This window comes from Marmota marmota, unplaced genomic scaffold, assembly GCF_001458135.2.
Source record: "Marmota marmota marmota unplaced genomic scaffold, marMar, whole genome shotgun sequence".
In the NCBI taxonomy this organism is placed as follows: Eukaryota; Metazoa; Chordata; class Mammalia; order Rodentia; family Sciuridae; genus Marmota; species Marmota marmota.
The window spans coordinates 8,936,585-8,962,571 of record NW_025999905.1 but is presented as its reverse complement, the minus strand read 5'-3'; the positions used below and the strand labels follow the sequence as shown (position 1 = coordinate 8,962,571).

General features: G+C 37.5%; 2 protein-coding genes across 4 annotated transcripts in view; one reads left to right on the top strand and one right to left on the bottom strand.

Moving 5' to 3' along the window:
• Positions 1 to 13,925, bottom strand: part of Bzw2 (basic leucine zipper and W2 domains 2) — a 55,610-nt gene extending 41,685 nt beyond the window's left edge. The window contains exon 1 of the mRNA XM_015498125.2: positions 13,767 to 13,925. The gene's annotated coding sequence lies outside the window, so the exon portion shown is untranslated. The remainder of the gene's footprint in view (positions 1 to 13,766) is intronic.
• Positions 13,926 to 14,239: 314 nt separating this feature from the next.
• Positions 14,240 to 25,987, top strand: part of Ankmy2 (ankyrin repeat and MYND domain containing 2) — a 36,459-nt gene continuing 24,711 nt past the window's right edge. Inside the window, exons 1-2 of one of the 3 annotated variants that reach the window (XM_015498122.2) lie at positions 14,240 to 14,507; positions 21,379 to 21,443. In XM_015498122.2, coding sequence (XP_015353608.1) covers positions 14,441 to 14,507; positions 21,379 to 21,443 — 132 coding nt within the window. In that variant the 5' untranslated portion in view covers positions 14,240 to 14,440. Of the gene's footprint in view, positions 14,508 to 14,987; positions 15,612 to 21,378; positions 21,444 to 25,987 lie in introns of those variants that run through there. The other 2 variants (XM_015498121.2, XM_015498123.2) reach the window with 2 other exon arrangements.

Below are 25,987 nucleotides of genomic sequence, written 5' to 3'. Positions count from 1 at the left end.
AAAAAAAAAAAAAAAAAAAAAAAAGAAAGAAAAAGAAAAAGAAAGAAAGAAAAGGAAATTTAAAACAGAAGATAGTATAGCTATAAAAGAAAAATGTTTCTAAAGAATTTTAAATTCAATATTCTTTTAGGATTAAAAAAAATTCACGTTCTCTTCTTATACTTATTAATATAAAAGAACATAAACAACCTTGTCAAACTGCATAAAACTTAATATTAGTTTCTTCTAAAAAATTTACAAGCATATTTTTCAGTGGGGAACATTGATGGTGGAATCAAATTGTGCTAAGCAATTACCTTATGAGGAAAGGATCAATTAATGACAAGGCACCATGGCAAAGTTGGCATTTTTCATGTTTCCAGAACTATTTTTCTATCTCAAGTGTAATTAGTACTACCTAAGTTCTAAACTGATATTTCCTTTGGAATAAAAATAGAAATGTTCCAAAAGCTACATGCCAAGTATCCATGTACAACCTTTATATAGAGACAAATTAAGGTAATTACATATAATTTGTTATCTTAATGAAGTTATTTTCAAAAACTTTTAAGAAACATAGTTTATTCCTAAAATACTTTCACTCTACCAATCAACTCCTGCTGTCCACTTCATCTAACCTCGAAGCTCCTTAGGGCATGGATGTTTCTTTGAGTACTTAGGTTTTCCCCAGATGGAAAATCTCCCAGATTCTTAATCCCCTCCCTCCAACTGACTAGGCTCATCTGATCTTCCAGATGCTCCCATCTTGCTGATGCCATTCTTATTTCTCTCAACACTTGCAAAGACATGGACGCATGTACCCTACCAACATTAGAGAATACTTTGGCTTTTAGACAACCTATCCCTTAAATAAAGGTTTCAGGGTATTTTAATAGCAAAATGACCTAAAACCTCTGTTCTAGATAAGACCCTAAGAACCTCTGTCTACAAGATAACAATTGTAATAACAATTGAATACCTCTAATATTAAAATTGTAAATCCTGAAAATGTTGAGGAAACAGTGGCATAAAACAAGGATATGTCCAATGGCTACACTGTATATATTAATGTATCAAGTATTTGGGGATATCTATTACGTGTAAGGCATTGTACTAGAACAATGTTTTCACGCAGGATAGTTGATGATTTTGTCACCCAGGAGTACTTGGCAATGTCTGGAGATATTTTGAGATAGGATCTTACTAAGTTGCTTAAAGACCTCGCTAAATTGCTGAGGCTGGCCTTGAACTTGTGAACCTCCTGCCTCAGCCTCCCACGTTATGGAGATTACAAGTCATGGACCACTCACTGTGCCTGGCTTCTGGAGAGATTTTTTTTGATTGTCACAGTCAGAGGATGGGTATAGATGCTACCAGCATCTAACAGCAATGGTGTCAAATATCCTATAAGCTACCAGCATAAGAAAGCCCTCCACAACAAAGGATCATGTGGTCCAAAATTTCAACAGTGCTATGGTTGAAAGACATTACATTAGGAAAGAAATAGTGGTACATTTAAGAGCTAAAAATTTTGCACATGGAACTAAACACACCTCAGCAGCAACTCAGCAGGTATTTAATTGAATGACTGTTTACGTTTAGCAAACACTGATGTCAAATATTAGAGAAAATAAACTTATCACTGAGTAGACCATTTTATATGAAAGCAAAAGTACCATGATGTATGAAATAAATGTTTCCCAGTCTCAGATTTATTTCTGCATTGATAATTTTATATTCTATGATATTCATGGGTGGTAGAGGACAGGCAGAATATAATTTTAAAGGAAGAACTAGAAAAAATAAGGTTGGGCACCAGCAGATAAATTTTTCCTACTTTAAGATGATGCAATAATGAATAGGAACAAAAAAGACAACAAAGACAAATTTTAAAATGAAATACATTTACTAAAAATGAAATTGCCTATTTTTTATGACTTGGAGAAAACAATGATATGCTAAGTGGATACAGTAAAATGCAAAATTTTGTATTCTGATGTGAATTTGGCTATGTAAAATAAACCAGCACTCAATGAGCAGTGGGCTTAAGGGGACATTTAATTCCTCTTATCTATACCTCTCTAGATTTTCTATAATATAAATACAGGTAATAGATTAAAAAAAATTGCATATATATAAATGAAAAACTTTAACCTCCTCTGAAGTTCCTATCAAATCCAAAAAGTTACAAGCAACAATATTATTTGTGTATGAAGAAAAATTATATTAGACAGGATATAAATAAAATTCTGCAATATTAGATATAATTCTCTCCTAAAAGAAACCAGGATTCCTTGAATAAATGGTTGATACCAAGGCTATTCAAGGAAAGGTTCACTATGATCCTGGGAGGTCTTGTGCCATAAAATACATAGTTTAAAAAAAATCAGAAAAGTATTAAAACAATACAGGATCCTTCTTTTTGGAGATACTGGAGATGTAACTCAGGCCTTGCACATGGTAGGTAAATATTCTATCACTGAACTGTATCCCCAGTTCATTTTTTTTTTTATTTTGAGACTGAGTCTCACTAAGTTGCCAAGCTGGCCTCTAACTTGTGATCCTCCTGCCTTAGCCTTCTGAGTTGTTGCAATTACCAGTACTTTATACCTGGAGCCACGTTCATAGGAATAATCTTGAGGACAATTCTGCTAAAGCTAGCTTGGGGACAATTTTATTACCAAAATAATTTAAAGAACAGCAATGATGAATATGCTATTAAATAAAATAAGAGCCCACAATTTCATACTTATAACTTCATATTCCATTTATTTATTCATACCAAGGATTGAACCCAGGAGGGCACCTAACCACTGAGTCACATCCCTAGACCTTCTTATTTCTTTCTTTATTTTATTTTGAGATTGGGACTTGCTACATTGCTTAGGGACTTACTGAGTTGCTGAGGTTGGCTTTGAACTCAGGATCCTCCTGCCTCAGCCTCCTGAGTCCCTAGGATTATAGGTGAATGTCACCGTACCTGGCTCATATTCCTTTTAAAGAAAACAACTTAGTATACAACGAAAAGGGAAGTAACTGGAGATAAAAAAGGAAACATGAGGCCTGGGGATACAGTAGTTCAGTGGTACAGTGCTTGCCTAACATGCATCAGGTCCTGGTTTTGTTCCCCAGCACCACAAAATCAACAATAAACAAAATAAATAAAAACAAGAAAAAGAAACATGGAATTAGAAAATTCAGTTTGCAATCATCACACTACAAATTGATTCATGCATTGAAACATGGGAGATTCATCCATGTATATTAAATCAAGATGAATATGTGCATGTACATTGGGAAGCCCATGATGATCAACAGGATAACTGCATAGCCTTAAATCATCTTCACATGAATCACAAAAGAAAAAATGGTGACTACACATTGGAGAAACATGGTCAACAACAAACCTTCAGAGGATTCATACTGAGGAGCATGGGATATTGCTCATGTGGTATTCCAGACAAAAATGCATGATCTGACTCTAATTGTCAAGAAACAAAAGTATACCTAGGAATATTCTCCAAAACCAGGTGGCCTGTATTCTTAAAAAATAGAAATGTCTCAACAAAGACCGAAGAACTGTTTTATTAAAGGAGAACCAAAAAGACATAACTAATAGTAACACCTGTTAAATTAACTGAATTTTATTATTGCACTGGGGTGCTGTAAGAAAAGTCTCTTATTCTTAAGCTCAGAACCACAGGGACTTTGTATTTTCTGGGACTGCTTAGAAAAAAAACTTGCCACAGAGGGAGGTAACATCACTTTCCAGATCCCTCAGGATTTGCTCAGCTGTAAAGTAGGAAACAACTTAGCCACATCAATCACTCACTCAGGAAAAACCAAATTAACTCCTGATATGAACATGTCTATAATAAATACATTATTCTGGTTAATATAGTTTGTATTTGACTGATCTATGCATAATGAAAAAGTTTTGAAAAATGTTTTTATTGCTGTAGCACAGCAGGGGGTTCTTCACCTTGCTGCACACCAACACTACATAAAATCCTTGGCTTAAGTGAGCCATGAAGTGCTTAGCCACACCTTGCACTACCTCTGTAACTCCTGCTGTGGAAATATTTTTCCATATTACATTGTCAACTAATCAGCAATTCAGAAATATATAAAATGAAAGTGATAAAGATTGTCATCATGAAAATAAACTCAATGGTGAAAAAGCGTGTGTGTGTAAAATAAGACATGGGGTTTTTAAGGAAAATAAATTCTGATCTCTGCAAATTCAAAGCAAATACCTTTAAAACTGGAAAAAAAAAATGATTCCTGAACAAAAACTTTTAAAAATTCGTTAAAATCCATTATTTTTTCTACATTAAAAATATTTACCAAAACAACACACATGTAAGTATACAATGCTACATAGTAATTTAACTCATAAAAAAGCACATATTTCAGAATTTACACATGGAACAACTTCTTCCCTCAAAAACAAAGAAACTCACAAATACTATAAATTAAGCTAATAATGCTGCTACTAATCAAAATTCCTTTTAATTAATATATTTCTGAACTCCAACCCCTGCTTTATAAAGAATTTCCCCCAGAGTCTACAAGACATTCTTTTCATTATCTTCAATGATGAAAAATTTTACTGCTTGATGGAGGGTTTAATTTTAGGAAATCAGAGATAATTCAGAATCTAATCGGTTGAAAAGGTATGTGGCCATTTTGAAGCTACCTGGTCTGTGTATTTCTATGTTCAATCATGTCGTATTTCCTGATATACATACTTTTTATGTACTCGAAATAAATATTGAAAAAAAAAAACAATGGCATTCAAGGCATAAAAACTTTTCAATAGAAATTTCAAAAACATTATTCATTAGTTGAAGTATCAGCACAGTGAATATACAATCTTGCAAGGTGATGATTTGGAAGGTCCATATGTTCCAACATTTGGGTTTATTTTACCCATTATGATTGTTTTTTTCTTATTGACATATGGCCATATATTTCATATACAATAGTATATGCCACTTCCTTATTTGACAAAGGTGTGAAAAAAATGCTTGCATGAGAAAATAATTTCTTTAAAATAACTCTAATTATAAAGTCAGCTTACCATGTAGATTCTAGAAAATTTAGAAAAAAATTGGGAAAAATGTGAATTTAGCTTTCTGCAAATGATCATCAGACACATTTAAATAAAATGTAAATTCCTTCTTCTTTATCATAGAGAGCATATATGTAGAAAAATATTAAAATCCAATTCTATCACCTTTTCTAATCTTAAAGTGTAACTTAAAATAAAAGTTGCATTAGGACTTGGAGTTAGTTGTATGACTTAATTCAAAGAAAGTTTCTAGCATCTTTCTTTTAAAAGCATTGTTTTGGGCTGGGGATGTAACTCAGGGTACAGCACTTGCCTAGCATGCACAAGACGCTGGGTTTGATCTCCAGCAAAGGGTGGGGTGGGTTGGGGGTGGGGGTTGTGTTTCAATGCTTCACTTTAGGAAAAGTAGAAACCTTTCTTGGAGAGGAAAATATTCTAGAAATTTGGTTAATCATATTATAGTTCTAAGCTCAAGAAATAACAAGATGGTTTCTATATTGATAATGTACTTATAGCAAACAACAACAAATACTAACAATGTATAAAGGGGCATAAAATAAAAAGTGAAGTCCATTTCTCTATTTTTCACTCTTGTTCTAATGTGCTAGTTGCACTCTATGGGAATGATAATAATTCTAACTCTTTAACATTGTACTACATGATTTTCAGAAAATACGTACATATGAGATCTCCACCTATATCGAAGAAAAAACAAAGGTAAAAAAGTCTCCTCATCTCCAGTGTTAATTCCTCCAGAAAATGTCCACCTCTTCAGAAGGTTCCTAAATAAAGGTTGAGCCCTTCTTGGTACAGGAGAAAGATGATCTTTACATGAGATTTGCCTTTCACCTAAATGCACATACATACAAGATGCACATACAACCAAGGCCTTCCTAACTGAGGTAAGAAAATCCAGTCAATGCAAGGAATACATGTCAAATGCCAGAGAGCAGTCAGTTTATAAGGGCCTGATGAACATAAATCTCATGGGAGTGTTTGTGGCTAGTGGGTCAAAATGGAAGCCAGGGTTAAAGTTACAACCATGAGTACTGAAGTGTGTGTGTCTCTCTCTCTCTCTTCACAGGATTTTAATCAAGGAGAAAGGAAAACAGAATCTTCTGGGGAAAAAAAAATAATATACAAGACTGGTAATAGTGGAAGATTTTTGCATTGTAGCAACTGTTTAAAACACATGGTAATGGACTCTCTAAAAGCTTAAAGGTGGTAGTGGGCATGTGTCCAAACATTTACTCACTTATTAGTTCTCTCAACCAAGAAACTCCTGCCCCATCCTCCCATAGACATGCCAGAGCCTGTCTAGCAAGTGAAGCTTTATGTGAAGGGTTTCTCACCCCCCCCCCCACTTTCTCTCTCTCTCTCTCTCTCTCTCTCTCTCTCTCTCTCTCTCACACACACACACACACACACACACACAACATATGCCTATTAAACACAGTGAGAACATGAACTACAAACATATGCCTATTACACACAGTGAGAACATGAACTACATAGGGCACAGCACACCAATGATATTGGACTATATTCCCTGATACAACTGTATAGAAGTAGACTACACGAATTCAAATTAAAAGAAGGTGGGCTGGGGATTTACTTAGTTGGTAGAGTGCTTGCCTCAAATTCACAAGCCCATGGGTCAATCCCAGCACCACAAAAAACAAAACAAAAAACAAATTAAACGGAGGTGGGGAGACCAGTCTAACACTACAAACTCTCTCAATTACACTTTTCAGTAAGGTTCAAACATAGAGAATAATTCATTCATTTGTTTGCCAAAATACAACCAGGTCTGGTACTTAGTTGATAAGGGAGACATTAGGGAGCAGATCAGAGAAGTTTTCGATGCTCCCTTTCTAGCAGGCAAAGCTTTGTTCCAAGCACTGACCAAAACAAAAAACAACAAAAAAGAAGGATAAGAAAAGAAATATGGCAGTCGGACGATCAATCATACCTTATATCATGCATTTGAGTTGCAGTTGTGTTTATTAATGTTTTGATAACATTGCTTTTTCTTTTTTTTAAATTATAATCAACATCTATGAGGAATGGAACACTTTGAAAACCATGGCTCTAAACCCAGGTCTCAGCTAACCTCAAGATAAGGTGTGGAGATGATAAACCACTTGGCTGAGGGCCTGTGTTTCACTTTATATCGATGATATAGTGGAGATCAAAGCAGAAAGATCCTTGCTTATCTGGAGCTTACAAAGTCAGAAAAGTAGGGGCCAGAGCCCATCAACTGTCTTTACTCAATGCACTTTTCAAAGAGCCAAAGTTGTGGCAGTATCTTCGAAAGTTATTTATATGATTCTTGAAGGCAGTTTTCTCATTATTTGCCTCATAGATCCTATAGTCTAGAATTAGGTCGAGTAAATATTAATTTAAAGTCTAGTTTAGCACTAGAATAAATTGAATTAGCAGATGTTATCTCCAATATGCCAAATAGCTCTCCATATAGTTCATCATTTTTTCTTTGGGTACCAGGAATTGAACCCAGGGGCACTTAACCACTCAGTCACATCTCTACCTCTTTTTATTTATTTATTTTATTTTGGGATAGGGTCTTACTAATTTGCTTAGGGCCTCACCAAGTTGCTGAGGCTGGCTTTCAACTTTGTGATCCTCTTGCTTCAGCCTCCTGAGTAGCTGAAATTACAGGTGTGTGCTACCATGACTGGCTTGAGTTCTTTTAAGGAAAATAATTGTATTTATATTTAGAGAGAGGATTTAACAAAAATACTGCCTCTTAGGAACATACTAATATTAGGAAATTTATGGTACCATGATTTCTGTAACACTATAAGATCTAGTTTCTAAACTGTTTCTGGTAGAAATCAATTCTAGCAAAAAACAATCTTTAGCCTCCCAAACACCAACCCTACATCCTCTTCCTTTAGCCAGCAGTTTCCTCTGTACCATCAACTTAGGGTCCCCTTTCCTGTTTATAATAGCCCCATCCTATTACTTTGTACACTGAGAAAACATTTTGTCATGTCCTTTTTTCCTTTAGAAATGACCATAAATCTAGAAAGCTGTCTAGATGAGTTTGAAAAGCATTAAAGACCTTTTTGTGAATACACAAAAAGGATGACAGGAGAATATTAAAATACTGCACACCCCATAGAAGCTTATGACATGTTCTCTACAATGGCTGAGTCCTAGTACCTTTACTATTTCCTTTTCTTGAGATGCATTTGAAGTCCTCAAAAATAAAGGTACATCTAATAATTATTTCTAAAAGTCTTCATCTTGTATAAAATAAGTTGAAATATGAAAAGAGAACTTTAATTTTCCATCTTACAAATTTATTGTTTTCCTATTAAAATATTAACATTTCCAGAATCAAGAGAATTAAAGATAGTCAAAGGATTATACTATCCTTAATATTAGTGTGGGCCATTATTCTTTCTTACCTCTATCATCATATTTTCTTTGTTCTTAACATATATAGAACAAAATCAAAGGAAGCGCCTAATGCTATAATCCAAGAAAGAATAAAGAGAACACTGTCTCTTTTGCATTTAACAAAGAATGGTTCATTCAGTGAGCTACCTAAACCTTTATTTTCAATGCAGATAGTTTACAAATATGACTATCTGAGCATTTTTGGCACCCTTTATTCAACACATGCCAAATTTGGAACAGGCCAAATTATTCCACTTGGCACCTGACTGCTTAAAGGATACCTGCTGAAGAAATCCATGGCCTCAATACACAGACACCAGAGTGAGCTAAGAATGGAAAGCATTCTTGTGCATGAACTACTAATATTGGTAGATTTTATAGTAATTAAATGATCTCTAAAAACCCTTCAAACAATGTGTGTGAAGACATGATAAAAATAATATTAAACATATCCAAAATTTAAAGAAAAATTTTCCCCTCTTTTTTTGTGTGTGTGATATTAGGGATTGAACTCAATCCTCACATATGCTAGGCAACTACTCTACCACTGAGCCACAAACCAGACCCACAAAGATGTGCGAACACCAGGAAACATAAACTACAAAGTTATAGGAAGCAGAAAGAAAGCATCTAAGTCAGTGTTCAGTTAAGCAAACCCTGAATAAGAAACTTGCAGGCACAACCTGTCCTGTGCCTGACCCTGATTTTTATATATTAACATACTTATCCTAACAATGCTGATACTGCTCACAACAGTTTTCATACTTCTTTTTGGGGAAAACTTTCTGAAGTTGGCTTAGGAGGCATACAAGAGAACCGGTATCTCCACTTCATTCACATTTCAATTCTTAGCTAAGCTAAATATATTTGCACCCCTTCTGTAAATTACTTTGTTGGTTTCCAAAAACCGATGGAGATTAACTGCCAGCAAGATACTCATAAAACTGTGAAACAAGCACTGAGTGATTCCACCTACCATCTAGTTTTGTCAAGAAGTTTAAAATGTGATGTGATTTGCTTATGGAAATGTATTGTTCACAAGACAGTCCTTTGCAGATTTAAGTGTAACTGTTTTAGCACTTAAATGAATAATTGCATGTCAAACTCCAAATATAGAGAAATTACATTTGCATTCATATTAGTTCATGTTATGTGAAAAAATAAAATAAAACCAGCAATTTCTTAGGGGCTGTAATACTTCCAAATTTTCCCTTTGAAACTGTCATTACAGAAAATTTCAAACACATCCACAGAAGAGAGAACAGTATAATGTAGCCACCATCCAGCTTCAACCACTAACAGCATAGTTAATTTTGTCTCATTTATATCCTCACTCAGTCCCTCTCCCCTGCCACAGAATTACATTAAAGCAAATCCCAGATGTCATACCATTCTCCCCCCATTTAAATAATTCAGAACATGTCTCTGAAAGATAAGGGATGTTTTAAAAACACAACCATAACATTATTTCAAACCTAAAAACAATTAAAATTCCTTAATATCAAATATCAGTTAAGATGTGGTCCCAGTATTAAGTCTAAGAAAATGTCAAGGAAAATAGTATCTGGAAGATATAATATTCAAAACTCAAAAAGGAGCTGTACACTGCAATAAAAAGGACACAGGGTCCTCTTAAACTGGAGCTAGAGATCAGAGGCTTGAATGGAGGAATCCAGGAATGATATGACAAATTTCTAATATTGCATATGAACAATTTTTCTTTTCTTGGTTGACAGCATTCACTCAAATGTCAAGAAGCTTGAGACTCAAAGCATTTAAAGACTTTCTGCCCCTGGTTATGGTTATATGTGCTCAGTGCCACATCACTTCACATTGCCAGGAAGGATTAGTCAAGTAGGAAAGCAAATCCACCTAAATTAACTTAGAGATCAAATGAATTCATCTCAGCATTCACTGAGCAAGTTACTGGGTTATATCTTGAGAAACTAAGACGAATTTGACCTAATTAATTTATAGCATAGAAGAGGAAGGGTCCAAATAAATTAACATAAGCTATATTAGAATGTGATGGTAGTGGTGCAAGCTTTATGTATTTTTATGTGGACACATATCCAGAAGCAAAGAAGTTAATTCAGAAGAGGTTAAGGGGGAATGGGCATGGCCTGGGGTCCATAAGAAGATAGGAGAAAATTAGAGAACACCAATAATAGTACTAGCTACTACGATGCTTGTCAATGCCACCTTTGTGCAAAGATTTTCTTTACTCACTTGCTCATAGACCTGAATAATGTGTGTGAACACATTATTTAGGTTTTATTATTATAATAGGGTCTATACTCCCCTCACTGGACAGGGTGGGAGAAGGAAATCATAGTTGGAGGAAAAACAACTTATATTTAAGTCAGGTCTTGAGAGTTGAGCAGCTCATCAGATCTGGGGAGAAGAGACTAGGTGAAGAAGGAAGGGAGGTTATTCCAGGAAGAGAAAAGCAAGAACAAAGGGGTGGAAATTACTGGCAGGTTAGGGAACCAGCAGTGTGGTGACCTCAGGGCAATGTGGGAGGGCCTGGCTGACTGGAAATGCTTGCTGGGACCACAAGATGGAATCCTGTTCTGTGGCCAGTGGAGAGCCAATAACAGCCTAATGAGTGTTCCTTGAATTAGCTGGATGGGTAGAGAAAGAAGCAGGCTATTTAGGATCCACCGTAATAGGCCAGAAGAAGTCTAAGGCAGTAGCAGTAGAAAAGGAGATGAGAGGACACATAGAGTATTTCAGACATTTCAGAAATGATTATTTTTAAAAAGGTGGAGTAGATATGGAAAAAAGTACCACACAAATTTCATTAAACAATGGCCTATTAGTATATTCCCAGTTCTGGAAAAAGAAAGGGAAGGAAGGAAGGAAACAAAGAAAGAAAGAAAAAGAAAATGTAGTAGAAATATACATATATGCTATATTTCAGAAAGAAGACATACATTCCCTTTGGTTGTAGGTAATGGAGAAGGAACTTGGGGAAGAAGTGGGAGAGAGACTTCTGTACCTTTGCATGCTAAAACACATGGACATATTAACTATTAGGTAGTCAAAAAATGTACAATGTGCCTCACCTGGCAGGCACATAGAGAATAATGAAAAGAAAAAGTTTTAGAGACAGACCAACCACTCTGAGTTCCAATTCTGGCTTCGACACTTTCTAACTATAGGGTCATAAGCAAATCAATTTACCTTAATTTCTGTTCTCTTATTTGCATAAAGGGACAATACTGGCTAATTCCTGGGTTGTTAGAACAAGGAAAAAATAATCCCATGCAAAGCATCTGGTAGAACAGCTAGAACAGACTAAATACTCAATATTGAGTAGCAATTTTATTATCAAAATATTTATTTGATGTGAAAACATTTTAATATGCTCATTAATTAATCCTATCCATACACCAAATATTTATATTATATAAAGTTATTAACTTAATCTATCTGATAAAGACTCTCCATTAGGTATGTTTCTGGAAATTTAAACTGAACATGTGATTTATTTGCATTTCTAGGTGGATGTTGGTTTTTCTTTGTCTTTAAATGTCATTGACTCTAAATTGATTAAAGTCATTATTCACAGACTAACCAGGTATCATAAAGCACCAAGAAAATTGATAATAATTTGTATCCTCGAGGAACTGACAACCCAGCAAGACAAACAGGTGTGACCTTCAAGTAACCATGACCCAGATTTGGCACAAGAGATGGAAACACTGGCAGGGAAGCACCCAATTCTGCCTATGCATCTGCTGGTAAGATGTTATGTCACATGTTGAGGTTACTCCTCAAGCATTTTTTTTAGGCTCCTGGGTTCCTTTGGCATGATACATTATAAATTGATTGTAACTGTGGCAGTAAAGCATTTTCTGAGTGTTACAAAAGACTGGTCTCTCTCAAAAGCTATGCTACTTGTTTGAACAGCTACATCATTATTAAAGCATCATCAAACAAAAGTTTCTTTGTTATACATGGAGATGAATAATTTGAAACCATTTTCATATGAGATATTCTGGCCCAGATCTACCCTCCTCCCCAAAAGCCAAAGCCTGGCAGGGGGATCAGGGGTGTCGTGGAGAGGCAGCTGGAGTTTAGGAAAGATTTTTGTTAAAGGTAAGAAATAATGATGAATATCTTCCCTGGATTTCAAAAGAGTCAGTAAATGCTTTCTGCACAATGAAGACATAAGGCTAGAGAAAAATGCATTTCACTTTATATATGGCACTATGGGAAGAAAAAGTGGTCCTGGGGATGCTTAACAAAAACCATCTACATAATTATTCAAATATTTCTCTTTGACACAGATGGGTCTTGAGAGAAACATCAATAATTGCCCGTAGACAAACAACAGTAAAACTGCAAACAGTAATTTCTAAAGAAGCTTTCATTGATGCTGTAAAAACATTATGGATGTACACCTTGGAGGAATGACTGACTACATATTTCAGAAAGGGAGTCTTGTTTCTAAGCCACTGAAGAGTGCACACTTTTATATACCCCCTATTTACCTATGGGAAGCTCGGGCTACATTATTACATTTGAATGAAGTTTGGATTAAGAGGCTAATCTAAGACTATATATAGACAGCAACACCAATTTAATCTCCGCCCCTCCTTCCCCTCCCTATTCCATAAATCTCAAAATCTGAGTTACAAAGAGACTGGGAACTCTAGCAGAGTGAAGAGGCCCTTCCTTCCCCTTCCTCCAGGCTGTATCTCATAAATCTAGCATTAGTGGAAGTGTAAATTGCTTCCAAACATCCTTAATAGGCACCACAGGGCGATCAGGTCCGGTTTTCTCCTACAGCTTCCACAGAGGCCAAAAGGAGATGACAAGTAATGGGGGGGACGAGGTTTGCCAAAAGAAAACTACCTTCTCCGAGTCCTTTACCATGAGCTCATCTCGCTCGCAAAGGGGAGCTCTAGTCCTTACTTCTAGCCCAGAGCCCCAGTGCCCGCCTCCCCGGAGGTCGCATCTGGCTGTGCCACGCACGAGACCATGTGCACCCGCCACTTCCCACCGCGTGGTCGGCCCCCGCCGGCTAGTGCTCAGAGGATCTCCTGGGACGGCCAAACGTGGCGAGTCGGGAGTCTCCATCCCAGGGCACTGATACATGATACATGTGGCGATGAGCGGGCAGAATGGGGGCTTCTTTACTTAGGGGCAGGAAGCCACCCCAGGAGGCACATGCTTTTTCCCCCGCCTGCTTTGGCCGTGTGGAAGCCCCCGACGCGGTGGCGGCCACGGCTTCCCCAATCCTGCTACGTCTCCCGGTCCCATCTGGGCTTCCTCTTACCTGTCCGAGGAGGTAGCGACGACGCGCGAGGCTGGGGGCTGCGGAAACTCCTGCAGCTGCAGTGGCGGCAGCAGACAATGGAGGAGTGAAGGACAGACACATTGACATAGACACACGGAACCCAGAGAAGCTCCGCCTCCCGCACCGCCCCCGCCTCCGAGCCCGCCCCCCGCCCGGTTGCGCCACTACGGGGGTTTTTGTGCGTTTGTAGCGAGACTTGCAGAACTTTGCGCACGCCAGGAAGGCAATGTCGGACAGAGAATGCAGGATACAGAATTTTAAATATTGCTTATTCCCAGATAACTGAGCCGGACGTGATGTAGGCGTGGGATGGGTAAGGCGAATTTAATACTCCCCTCTAGTTTTTTCCATTTGATTTTTCCCTCGTAGGCTGCTCCAATTGGAATCTCTTGTAGCTGCCTATTGCAGCTCCTCCTTCTGGCCGGGCCAATGACGCGCGGGGGCGGTGACTGCAGCTGGATCTGCGGAGTCCGCCTTCCCGGCTCGCCGGAGCTCGCTCCTTGCCCGCCAGCCTGTAGGAGCCTGAGAAGTGCTTCCGCGGTTGGCTTCAGTGCCCTGGTCTCAAGTTGCCTCTTTGCGGTTGACGTTCGAAACACAGGCACATCATTTCCTTTGTAACACTTCCTTTTTAAATCTTCAAGCTGGCGGGAGCAATGGTTCACATAAAGAAAGGCGAGCTGACCCAGGAGGAAAAGGAGCTGCTGGAAGTTATCGGGAAAGGTATGGGTGCTGGGCTTTGATCCGGGAGCTGCAAACTTGGCTGCGGAAAGTGGCTGGGCCCCAGGGGTGCCCCTGGTCCGGGTGAACCTTTTCTATGGTTCTGTGAAATTGGCAGTCTGGGGTCGGAAGAAAACCGTTTCTGGCTTTGGTCTGGGACCGGTTGCGGGGGCGAAGGTATGGTAGGCAGAAACACTGCTGTTACAGGTATGGAGCTCTGCAGAGGAGCGTCCTCTAAAATCAGCTTTGGAAACGTACGGATTTCCACTGCCCACCATAGACTATAATGAAGCATCCCCAGGGCGAGTGCCCTAGCGTGCATGTTCTTCAAAACTCCCAGGTGATTTTAACCACAGTTCGTCTTGGCGACAGTGGCCTGTTAGTTCCAGGTTATTAGGCGGGTATCTAAAGGGCCCTTTCGACTTCCGGAGGCCGAATTATCTGGATCCCTTGCTAGTCCCCGCCCTCGCTTGGAGGGTGGTGGGAGCTCTCACAGAGCGGGGTGCTTATAAGGGCTTAGAACTAGGTCCATAATTTGCCGCATTGAGGTTCCCTGCATTCAGGGCTTCCAGAAGCCCTGGTCGCCGCAGGTTTCTGCAGAGAGGCGAGAAAATTGGCAAGACGTCCACATCCACCCCTTTGCCAGTGTTAACACTGCTGGGATCTTCTAACCCCGCTCCTCAGCGCTTTCCCTTCCACCCTCCCTGAGCGTGTTCCACTTCCGCTGCTCGGGTTTGTAAAAAGGAAGCCACTGGGACGAGCCAGAAGCCATGTTTTGCCCTCAGTCCCAGAAGTGGACGTCCCAGAGGAGTTCTCTGCTGAATCTCCTTACCTGGCGGGTGACCGCAAGACCACATGCCTCTCCTGCACTGTCAAGGCGCTGGGACGAGGATGCGTGGGACTGTCGACATGATTAATGTGGTTTTAAATTCAAGAATTAGAAAGCCACGTCTGCCCTCAAATGGCAGAAAGGCCCAGAATTGCATCATAAGGCTGGCTCCCAGGATCCCTTCTTCTAAGTAGCGAGAATAAGGCCAATTTATTCTTCAGAACAACAAGGAAAGCCCAGATGTAAAGGAGGGGGAAAAAAGAATTTGAACTCAACAGGTGATGATGGGCTAAGCCCATTTGATTTTATCTCAACATTTCAAAGTCATTTGCAGCTAAATTTACCTTGTGTTCTTTGCCAGAATTGTGGGACTTTGGGTTGGGTTGTCATTGTTTGTACTGCACAGTTCTAGATGACCTATTTGGCATTACAGTCTTTCTGTTCTGTCTGTGAATAATCTCTCCCTGTCTTTGGTGTCTCAGAGATTCATTTCATAAAACATATGAATTCCACTTGTGTACCTGCTGTTTTTTGCTGGGCAAAAAGGGACAAAAGATCAACTCGCAGCCCGCCAAGGATGAGAATCCTGATTTTGAACAGGCCAGAACTATCACATATACTGTTAAAAGTGAAAACCAGTGAGCAGTTTTATAAACTAGGTCTCTGAAAGAGGAGGTGGGCATTCCCAGATAAATTCTAAGAGGTCCACCAGTTTTTATTCCAAAGATTATACAAAACAGAATTGATGAACATTTGCTCTTCTTAGTGCTGTGGTGTTTATGGATTCACATCATGGATCAAGTTGCATGAGTGCAGGATGCTATGTTTCATCACTTTTATTGGCCCATATCAATGAGAAAAGAACTGAAGTGGATTTAGTAGGTGGTATTGTTCATAAATCAAGGTCTGTGGGCAATCATTGCCCTCATCATTGCCCTCTCAATATGGGTAATGGGAGATATGAGACGATAACAACTATAGCCAGTATGTTATTACAAGCAAGGCACAATTTTAACCACTATGCATGTATTAATGCATTTAATTTTGATGAGCTAGAGATTATTTTGTTATATTATTATGTTATAAGATTCCTTATGGGGTGGTGGTTAGCCATGTGGTCTGGTTTTGAATCTTATCTCAATCATTTATTATTGATGTGGCATTGTGAAAGTTATTTTTCCTGAATTTCACCTTTTCCATGTGAATAATGGAAATAATAGTACCTCCCTCACAGCATTATTGTTAGGATGAAATGAGTTTGTATAGGTAAAGCACTTAAAGCACTGTTATCTGTTGCTATGGTAAATATGTTAATTTCTTCTTCATAGACGATGAAAATGAAGTAGGAGAACTTTTAGAAACTTCACACAAATCCACTATTTTAAATGCATGTGATACTCTACAGAAATATATTTTTAGCTTTATATCTGTGATTATATAAAAGTCTATGTCTATGTTTTTAAATTAAGGCACTTTAAATGTTTTCATATAACTTTTTTTTATACCTTATAGCAACTAACAAGCCAAATGATTTCCATACCTCGGGTACAGATTCCTTCCAATGTCCATTTTTGGGGATTCCACTAAAATAATTATTCAGATATATACATACCTAGTGGCTGAGGGTGTAGCTTAGTGGTAGAGTGAATAGCCAGCATGTGCGAGGCCTGCTTTCAATCCTCAGCACTGCAAAAAGACAAACCTATACATGCCTGAATCTCATGATTTTCTGATGAACTGCTGGAAACAGAATGTCACAAGTTTGTTTCTCCCTGTTTGCTTTAGTTGTATCTGATGATCTTCAGTAATGACCTACGGACTCTTATCTGGATATTAGAAATGTAACAACAAGTTATATTGTGCTGCTCTGAATATGAAATAAAAAGAATGTCTAATATGTAACAAAGGCTTACAGTGCACCCATATAGGGCAAATCCTTAGTCCTCTTAAGAATCCTATGGGATGGATACTACTGTCTTTGCTTTGTATATGGGGAAGCTGAGGGTTTTGTAGGTCATGTTGAATTTCATAGCAGTCCTAAAAGGGCAGTAGTGTGGAGGAAGAGAAGATAATAACAGAGAATGTCACTCCTTGCACCATCTTTTCCCTGCTGAAATGCTGGTTTATTCAGATAAACTGATCAGTTTCACCTTAATGAATCAGGTTGTGTTGTATTCTTTTCTTTGTTTTGAGCAACCCAGAAAAGTCCTCAGAAGGAAACAAATTATTAGTATTACTTTCATTAGTTTAGATCTGTTAATTTTTTAGACACAAAAGTCAATATTTATTTAAAATAGCAAAAGAAATTGGATCTGTTAATTTTTTTTTCTCCAAAGAAGGTAAAATTTGGCTGATATCATGTTTCCTTTCAGTGATGCATCCTTACCTTAAGAATTTGTTAAATCATATTTAACACATTTCTGACTCAGACTATCACAGTTTATCTTTTAAACTTCACTGCAAGATATTGTTTGAGATGTACTATGGGTGGTAAGGAAAGAATAAAGTAAAACCTCAAAATGAGCCATGTTTCTCATTTCTATGCTATTCTGGACTGTTTATGTTTTCTTCCTAATATCATTAAATTAGGAACACTAAATTAAAAGCCAACACAAGGTTTTTTTAATTGATATTGTTGCTCATCCATTTTCTAAAACCTGTTTTAATTCCATAGAAGCCCACACTGTTTCAGAATTTTTCTCATCCTGGTCCTTGCATTTCAAAAGGCTAACCATAACCTATTGAGTGGTGTGTGTGAGTATGTGTTTTCACGTGTGTGCATGCACACACATTTGTGATAAAATAAATATGTGTTTGCTCTCTGCCCCCAGTTCCTGACACAATTCCTAAAACCTTCATAAACTCCTAAACAAGAGTGCTAGGTGCATCTTTTGCTCTAACATTTGGTCTTTGACCCTGGTTACTGAAAACAGTTGCTAATGCCTTGGAATACCTGGGGTCACAGGAGTGTATTTTGTTATAATTTTATAATAAGTTGCCTCTTGGTGGGCTCTTAGATAGCTTCAGAATGGGGCTGGTTACTAGAGCCCAAGTCATAATTAGAATCTCTTGCCATCCTCCAGGAAGGACAGAAGCGATGAAGATTGAGTTAATAATAGATTATGTCTGTATTGAAGCCTCCCTACGTATTCTTGAACTATGAGATTCAGAGAGTATCCAAATTACTGCTAGTTGGAACACCCAAAGAAGGTTGTGTCCCCCTTCCCATATACCTTACTGTCAAATCCACAGCCCAGTTGTGCCAGTCCAATGGTAAGGTTGCTAAAAGACCAAAGAAAGTGCCCAGAGATGGTATGGGAGACGTATGACTTATTGGGAAAAACTTAAATCAATGACAGTTCTACTCCCATCCTTCAAAGTGCTTCACCAAGTAGTGTCTCTATTCCTCATGGATTTTGTCCCATGGTGGCTGGCTAGGTGAATGACACATATCCTTACCACAGTGCCCTCAGTTCTGCACTAGTCGCCACTGACAGGGGTTTTATGTGTTAAGTTACAGAAGCAGTGACATCAGCATTGGCTTGCTTAGTTTGCTTATGTGACAAGCAGCCCTAGGAGTATTTTCCTGGCATGCAAGAAGGTAGCTTTCAGCAGAGAGCACTAACTTGCCCCTAGTGTGCATGAGAAAGTCAGTGTCCTTCAAGATAATATATAGCTGGACATTTTGGCCCAGGCATGCTCTCATTTTACCTTTAACTTGGCTAGGTTTTGGGGAACATGAAGGAGGCATTCAGGGACATGGTGTTTTACTGTTCCCCCCTTTTTTTTTTCAGAAGATGACCGTTCTGGGGATTGAACCCAGGGAACACTTTATCACTGCAGCCCTGTTTTGTTTTGTTTTTTTTCTTTGAGACCATGTCTCACTGAGTTGCTGGGCCTGGCTTCAAACTTGGGATCCTCCTTCAGCCTCCCAAGTCCCCCTTTTCTTTAAAGACAATACACTTGCCCTATGTGTCTCTTCCACTGAGCTTTTCAGCTATATCCTTTGAAATGTCCTTTAAAATTAATAGGGAAATGTTAGTAAATGGTTTTCCCTGAGTTCTTTGAGCCATCCTAGGAACTGAGGAGGACACCCCATTGGTGTCGGCTGAGAATTGCTTGGTTTGTGGGGAAAACCTTTATACATTTGGAAATTTGGTGACAGAAGTGAAATATTGAGACAACTGAGTAAGAGTTTAGCAGGAGAGAACGGTTCATTTTTTTGTTTTTGTTTTGTTTTTCCCTTCATTACAGCTTGCTTTGCTTTGCTTCATTACAGATTTGCTTTTTTTACACTTAAAAAAAAAAAATTCCTTGACCAAACAGATTAACTCAGATTGTTGGCTACTGGGCAAACATTTTATAGAATTAGCAGACTGTTTGCTAATGAGAACCAAATGTTTTTGATCGTAATCCCCATCCTCACCTTGACATGTAGCAGGCTTTGACATGCTCACAATCCCTGTAGTGTTCATACATATCCTGGCCAGAAAGAAAGCAACTGCAGTTAGTTCGCAATGGAGAATGTGAAACATCTTTAAGTGAAAATGGGATGCAGGAGTTTTTGTTCAGTTTTAATTCTTCTCTAGAGTTCTTTGAGAAAGTCTCTGACAAGAAGCCACAGGTATGGATAAGGTTAATGTAGAATTTGCTTACAAACTCAAATCTCCCCATCCCCATTCTACCCCCTGCCTTTTTTTTTTTTAAGGCATTCAGCTAATGATACCAACTGACTTTAGTTGGAGTTCAGGGTCAGGAAAATGCACTCTTTACAAAAATAGCTGCTGTCATACTCCAGGGACATGTAGATCATTCTCTTGACATTTTCCCAACAGAGACATGCCTCTGTATATGGAGGGGACATTTCTGTTCCTCTGTTGGAGTGCAACACTCAAGGACTTGTCTAAGGGGCAGGTTGGGGAGAAAGAACATACTGATCTTCATTCTGTATTCCACCTTTATTCTGGAAGGCTAGCAGAATTTAGTATATTCTCGAACAGTAATTCTGAAATTCTGAAAAGCAGAGATAACCTGGTTGGGGGATGATACTATTCTTTATAATGTTCTTTTAGAAAAGAGGCTCATCTTATCCTTTCTCCCTGAGAACATCAATTTCTTTGTTCTCTTCCCAGTCAAACCAGAAATTATTTGGCAGAACATGTCTTGTATTAATGATGATAATCTCAACATTGTCTCCTGAAGTCACTTGATTCTGCCATTATGCCTTACAGAAGACTGGAAAAACCTGATAATCATGGCCCAATTTCAATTGGTTTCCAAATTCACTGAGGACTGACCTTCAAGTTTAAATTTGATCATTTTTAGCATGCTGGTTTGAATATTGACCATAGAACATTTTCACCGGGCACCAGATTTTACAGTTTAGTTTCACCTAAGCATTTCCAAACCAAGCATTCCATTATAAACATGCATTAATTCACAAGACCTAGTGCTGACAAATTATATAAATACTGACTGCGTTTTGAATTCCAAGTATTACACTGACTAGAATTTAAACTGTAGATGGTGATTTGGATCAGATGCCCTTTAAGATTTGTTTCAGTATTAAATCTTATGCTTTGTGGTTATTATTATTATTATTATTATTATTATTATTATTATTTTTAGACAGAGAGAGAGAGAGAATTTTTAATATTTATTTTTCAGTTTTCGGTGGACACAACATCTTTGTTTGTATGTGGTGCTGAGGATCAAACCCGGGCCGCACGCATGCCAGGCGAGCGCGCTACTGCTTGAGCCACATCCCCAGCCCCGCTTTGTGGTTATTATATTGTAGCCAAAATGAAAATGTGGCTAATTTAACATAGTTTAAGGTCAGTTAAAGTAAAAACAAGATAACCTATTTTAGTTTCTATAAATCTATTTCTCTCTACTTTGTGAATAAACATTATGTGATTGGATGCCTTATTTTCTTGCAACCCAAGGGCTGACTGGTCTTAGTTTTACAGATAATCCTTTAAAGTTTATTATTTTGATATGTTTAATTCTAGTGGTAAATAATCTTAGTTTTCAACTTTTTTTCAGGTACTGTCCAAGAAGCTGGAACACTTTTATCCAGTAAGAATGTTCGTGTTAACTGTTTGGATGAGGTAAAATGAAAAATATTAATAAAGTGTTTTATTTCCTGTGTAAATGTATGACACATATAATCTGTCAGTAAAAGTTTTCTAGTATTTGTGTTCAAATTATGCTGACACTCTCCAAATCAATGTAAACAGGCAAGTCACAAAAGACATGCATCTGAAACGTGTATAATCTTGTTAGTAATCAAATAAGTACAAATTAAGCCCAAGTCATATTGTTCTTTGATCAAGTATAAGAAACAAGATCTTTTATATATTAATGAATTATGTGTTATACTATTTTGTAAAGGAAATTCTAGCTGATATCAAACAAGTTCACCAAATGCAGTGTGTGATAGATGAAAAATAAAAATGTAATCAAAATAATAAAGCATATATCTGGGAATATGTGAACTCTAAATAATTTTTTAGCACCAGGCTAGTGGTGGTATGCATGCCAGTAATCCCAGCAACAAGGGAGGCTGAGGTAGGAGGATAGCAAGTTCCAAGCCAGCCTCAGCAACTTAGCAAGGCCCTAAGCAATTTAGCAAGATCCTGTCTCAAAAAATAAAAAATGCCGGGGATGTGGCTCTGGGTTCAATTCCTGGTACCAAAAATAATAATAATAATAATAATAATAATAATAATAATAATTCATTAATTCTTAGATTAATGAATAAGTAGAATAGAAATTGTCTTTTGAATTAAAAATACAACATTTATCAAAAGCTGTTTAGGTAGCCAAAGTGATATTTAGAAGAAATGATGTGCATTTATCACTGCCTGTTTTACATGGGTACTTTTTACCACTGAGTCATATCCCCAGCCCTTTTTATTTTATTTTTTTAAAGTTTGAGACATGGTCTCACTAAGTTGCTTAGGACCCCACTTGGTTGCTAAGGCTGGCTTTGTACTTAAGATCTTCCTGCCTTAGCCTCCTGAGACGCTGGAATTACAGGAGTGTGCCACCATGCCAAGCTATCATTGTACTTTCAATCTTTGTGGTGTTCTAAGTTTTCAGTTCATGAAATTATATAAAAAGAGTAAGGCACAAAGTAGGAGAAATGAGTTAGGAAAAATAAAATTAAATACAATAAAATTTAAAAAAGCAGTAAAGCCAAGCCACAAAATGAAGTCTAGATAAATTGGAAGTCACCAAAATAAAACCTTTTGTGTTTCAAGGCACACCATTAAGAAAATGAAAATAGAGCCTATAGAATAGGAAAAAATTTTTACAAAGTATATGTAATGAGGGACTTACAGCAAGAACATACTTTAAAAACATCTATAAATTAATTATTAAGGTACATATAACTTTATTAAGAAATTCCTTTGTTCCACATAAAATAGATCAATGATCAATATACATATGAAAAAATGCCCAGTATCATTAGCTACCAGGGAAATGCAAATCAAAGCCACAATGAGATACTACTTCATATTTACTTGGGATAGTTCTAATTTTAAAAAGTAGGTAATAATGAATATCATTGAAGATATGAAGAAATTAGAGTTCCTACAGATGTACAGCATACTAGCCTAATATTGATGAATTATTTGATTTAAGAATTGTGTAAGATGAATATCAATCATTTTAAAAGTCATTGTATTTAAAGAATTGTAAAGGCTTTTTTTTTTCATATAATTCAATTAAATGGATATTTCTAGTTTGTCTTTGAGAAAAGACAAGGAGGTGAGAAGTTTCATTCTGATCTTTCATTGGATCTAAGGTGCCATAGATTTAAAAACTCTCTAGATTTTAGAAATATTAAAAAAGGCAGAAATGGAAACTCAATTTCATAGATTTAATATAAAAACAAAATATTTCATAGAATTGATGCATTACATTTAACACTATGATAACATTTTATGAAACTTCACTACTTTCCTAATTTGACCAGAGATGAACATTCAATATTTTAATTTTCTTCCTCATACTAAGTTATTCTATATTTATAACTGGAACATAGCATATTAATTTACCAAATTTATTTTAAACATGGGAATATTATTTTTCTTGAAGATTAGCTGTTTTGTTTTGAATTATTCATTTCCTTTTCTTGATATTTACCCTGAAATAGTATAATGTTGAGAGCCACAGTTTAGTCGGAATGACGCCTGGCATTTTGCTAGAGGGAATGGTTGAAAAGTGACCCTGCTCTGGGATTAGGGCAGCTCCGGGATTATGGCGGATCCTCAGGGAATAGGGTGGCTCTGGGATTAGGGCTGATCCTGCTGCCTCAGGCGCCTGCTACTTGGGAGTTCCCGTTGAGTTCTCTCAGGGTTCTGAGAGAATTGGCGTGCGGAGCCCGGTGGAGGCAGTGTGTTCCTGGGAAGTGTGTGTAGAGTACCGGTGAGAGTTCGGGAATAAAGAGTTGCTGTTTGAACCTACAAGGCTTTGTGGTGGTTCAGTTAATTTGTCCCCAGCCAGACTGCGGCAGTATAAAAATACTTGAAAGGGGGCTGGGGATATGGCTCAAGCCGTGTGCTCGCCTGGCATGCATCTGGCCCGGGTTCGATCCCCAGCACCACATACGAAAACAAAGATGTTGTGTCTGCCGAAAATTAAAAAATAAATATTAAAAAATTCTCTCTCTTAAAAAAAAATACTTGAAAGACTAGAAAATTTATAGTATGGTGGCTTTATATCTCTTGGAACATCAAAACTTGTTAACATCATTTCTTTTTTGTGGTCCATTTAAATATTTCCATAAATGGTACTAGAACCAAGGTGATACACAGTAACATTGCCCTCAAATTTTATAATTTCCTTTATACTGTTTTAAATTTGTATATTGCAAAATTGAACTAAGAGATGAGGAAATATGTGTGCTACCCAATTCTTTGAAAGCTAAAGTTGTTACTGTGAGTTTGGTTTCTAATCCCTAGAAATATTCAGCACACCACTGAATTGATATGGCAAAAAATACACACTACATTATTGACACAAGAAAACATCAGGTTCAGAGATTGCCCTGCAAATGATGTAATTGAGATAACTTTACATTTTGGAAAGAAGATCACTCATTGGTTGATTGACTCTAGAATACGATTCCTGCTATGGTGATAGCTGGTAAATGAGAAATAACAAGAGAGAAGAAAAAAGAGAAATTTGAAAATGAATGGAAAAGGAGTAGTGGGAAACAAAGAGAGGTAGACAAATCAATGGGCAGAACTCATTAACATAGAGTTAAAGCACAGGCAAGAAAACAGGCACCCTTTGGCTGCCCACTGTTCTGGATGAATAGAAAATGTTAAACTCCCTGATTGAAGCCTGAGTCCTAAAAATTTGTGAAAGAAATACCTGATTGCTTCATTGTTACCACCATGGTACTAAGTCCTTCCAGCCTGCTCTACACACTATCCTTTTATGTACAGGTTTCATCATCCATTAGGGCAGTCACCCTATGTTCTTTGCCTTATTCAGAGGCTAATGACTATGCAGTTCATTCCCTTTCCCTAAAGCACTCCACTGGTGGCCTATGTACATGTGTACAATGAGTGCCGCACTAACCTGCCCACTGCATTCCTGTAAAAACACTCAATTAAGGATGTCTTAAGTTATCATTTCCTTATTTTTCCATTCTTACACCCAAGAAACACAGATTACTCCCACTGAGTTTCCTCTTGTGCAACCACCTGAAAGGTCCTATCCTTCTGTCAGCAACCTTTTTAAGAACAGTATGGCATTGTGTTAACAAGAATAGTAGTCTGGCCAGGCATGCTGGAACAAGCCTGTAATTCCTGCTACTCAGGAGGATGAGGCAGGAGGATTGCAAATTCAAGGACAACCTGGGCAACTTAGTGAGACATGTAAATATTTTTTTAAAAAGGCTAGAGATGTAGCTTAGTAGTAGAGCCTCCTGGTTTCAGTCCTCAATATGAGGGTGGAGGTGGGCGGGGATGTTTGAAATCGTCAAGAACAACTCAAATTATGTTAGCATTCTAAGATTACAATAGTAAGGGATTGTATAGCTAAGAAGGTTTTTATCCTAAACCACTTTGGCATTCCAGCATATAGAGTTTAGTTTGGAGAAAATTCACTCATAGAAAATAGCTCATTAATTTATTCATCAAATAATATTAGGAGCACAATACATATAAAGATGACTGTTTCACTGAATATGCACAAAATATTTGGAGACCAAACAGTATAGTCCAGTATGAATACTACCAACCAGCTCTGTGTGTGTGTGTGTGTGTGTGAGTGTGTATGTGCGTATAAAACATGTGATATCATAATGTGATTAAACTATGTGATTTGGGTATATTTGTTTTTCGAAATGATATCACTCTAATAAACATTTGCTACACCTTCTTTTTCTCATTGGCAGTCATTCAAACTTTTCCAATTCAGTAGGTACAGATGAATTAGTTTATTTGATAGCTTAATAATATCCACTGTTAAGAATATGCTGTACTTTATTCAACTTTCCTTTTGATGGGTTTCATTTGCTTCAAAGTTTTTCTTTAGTTTGATATTATGAGTTTATATGTTCCCCAGGAGCTAAGTATGTATGGTAGAGATGAGAACGTTGGAAATCTGTGTACTTGTTTTTGCCCCCCCCCCC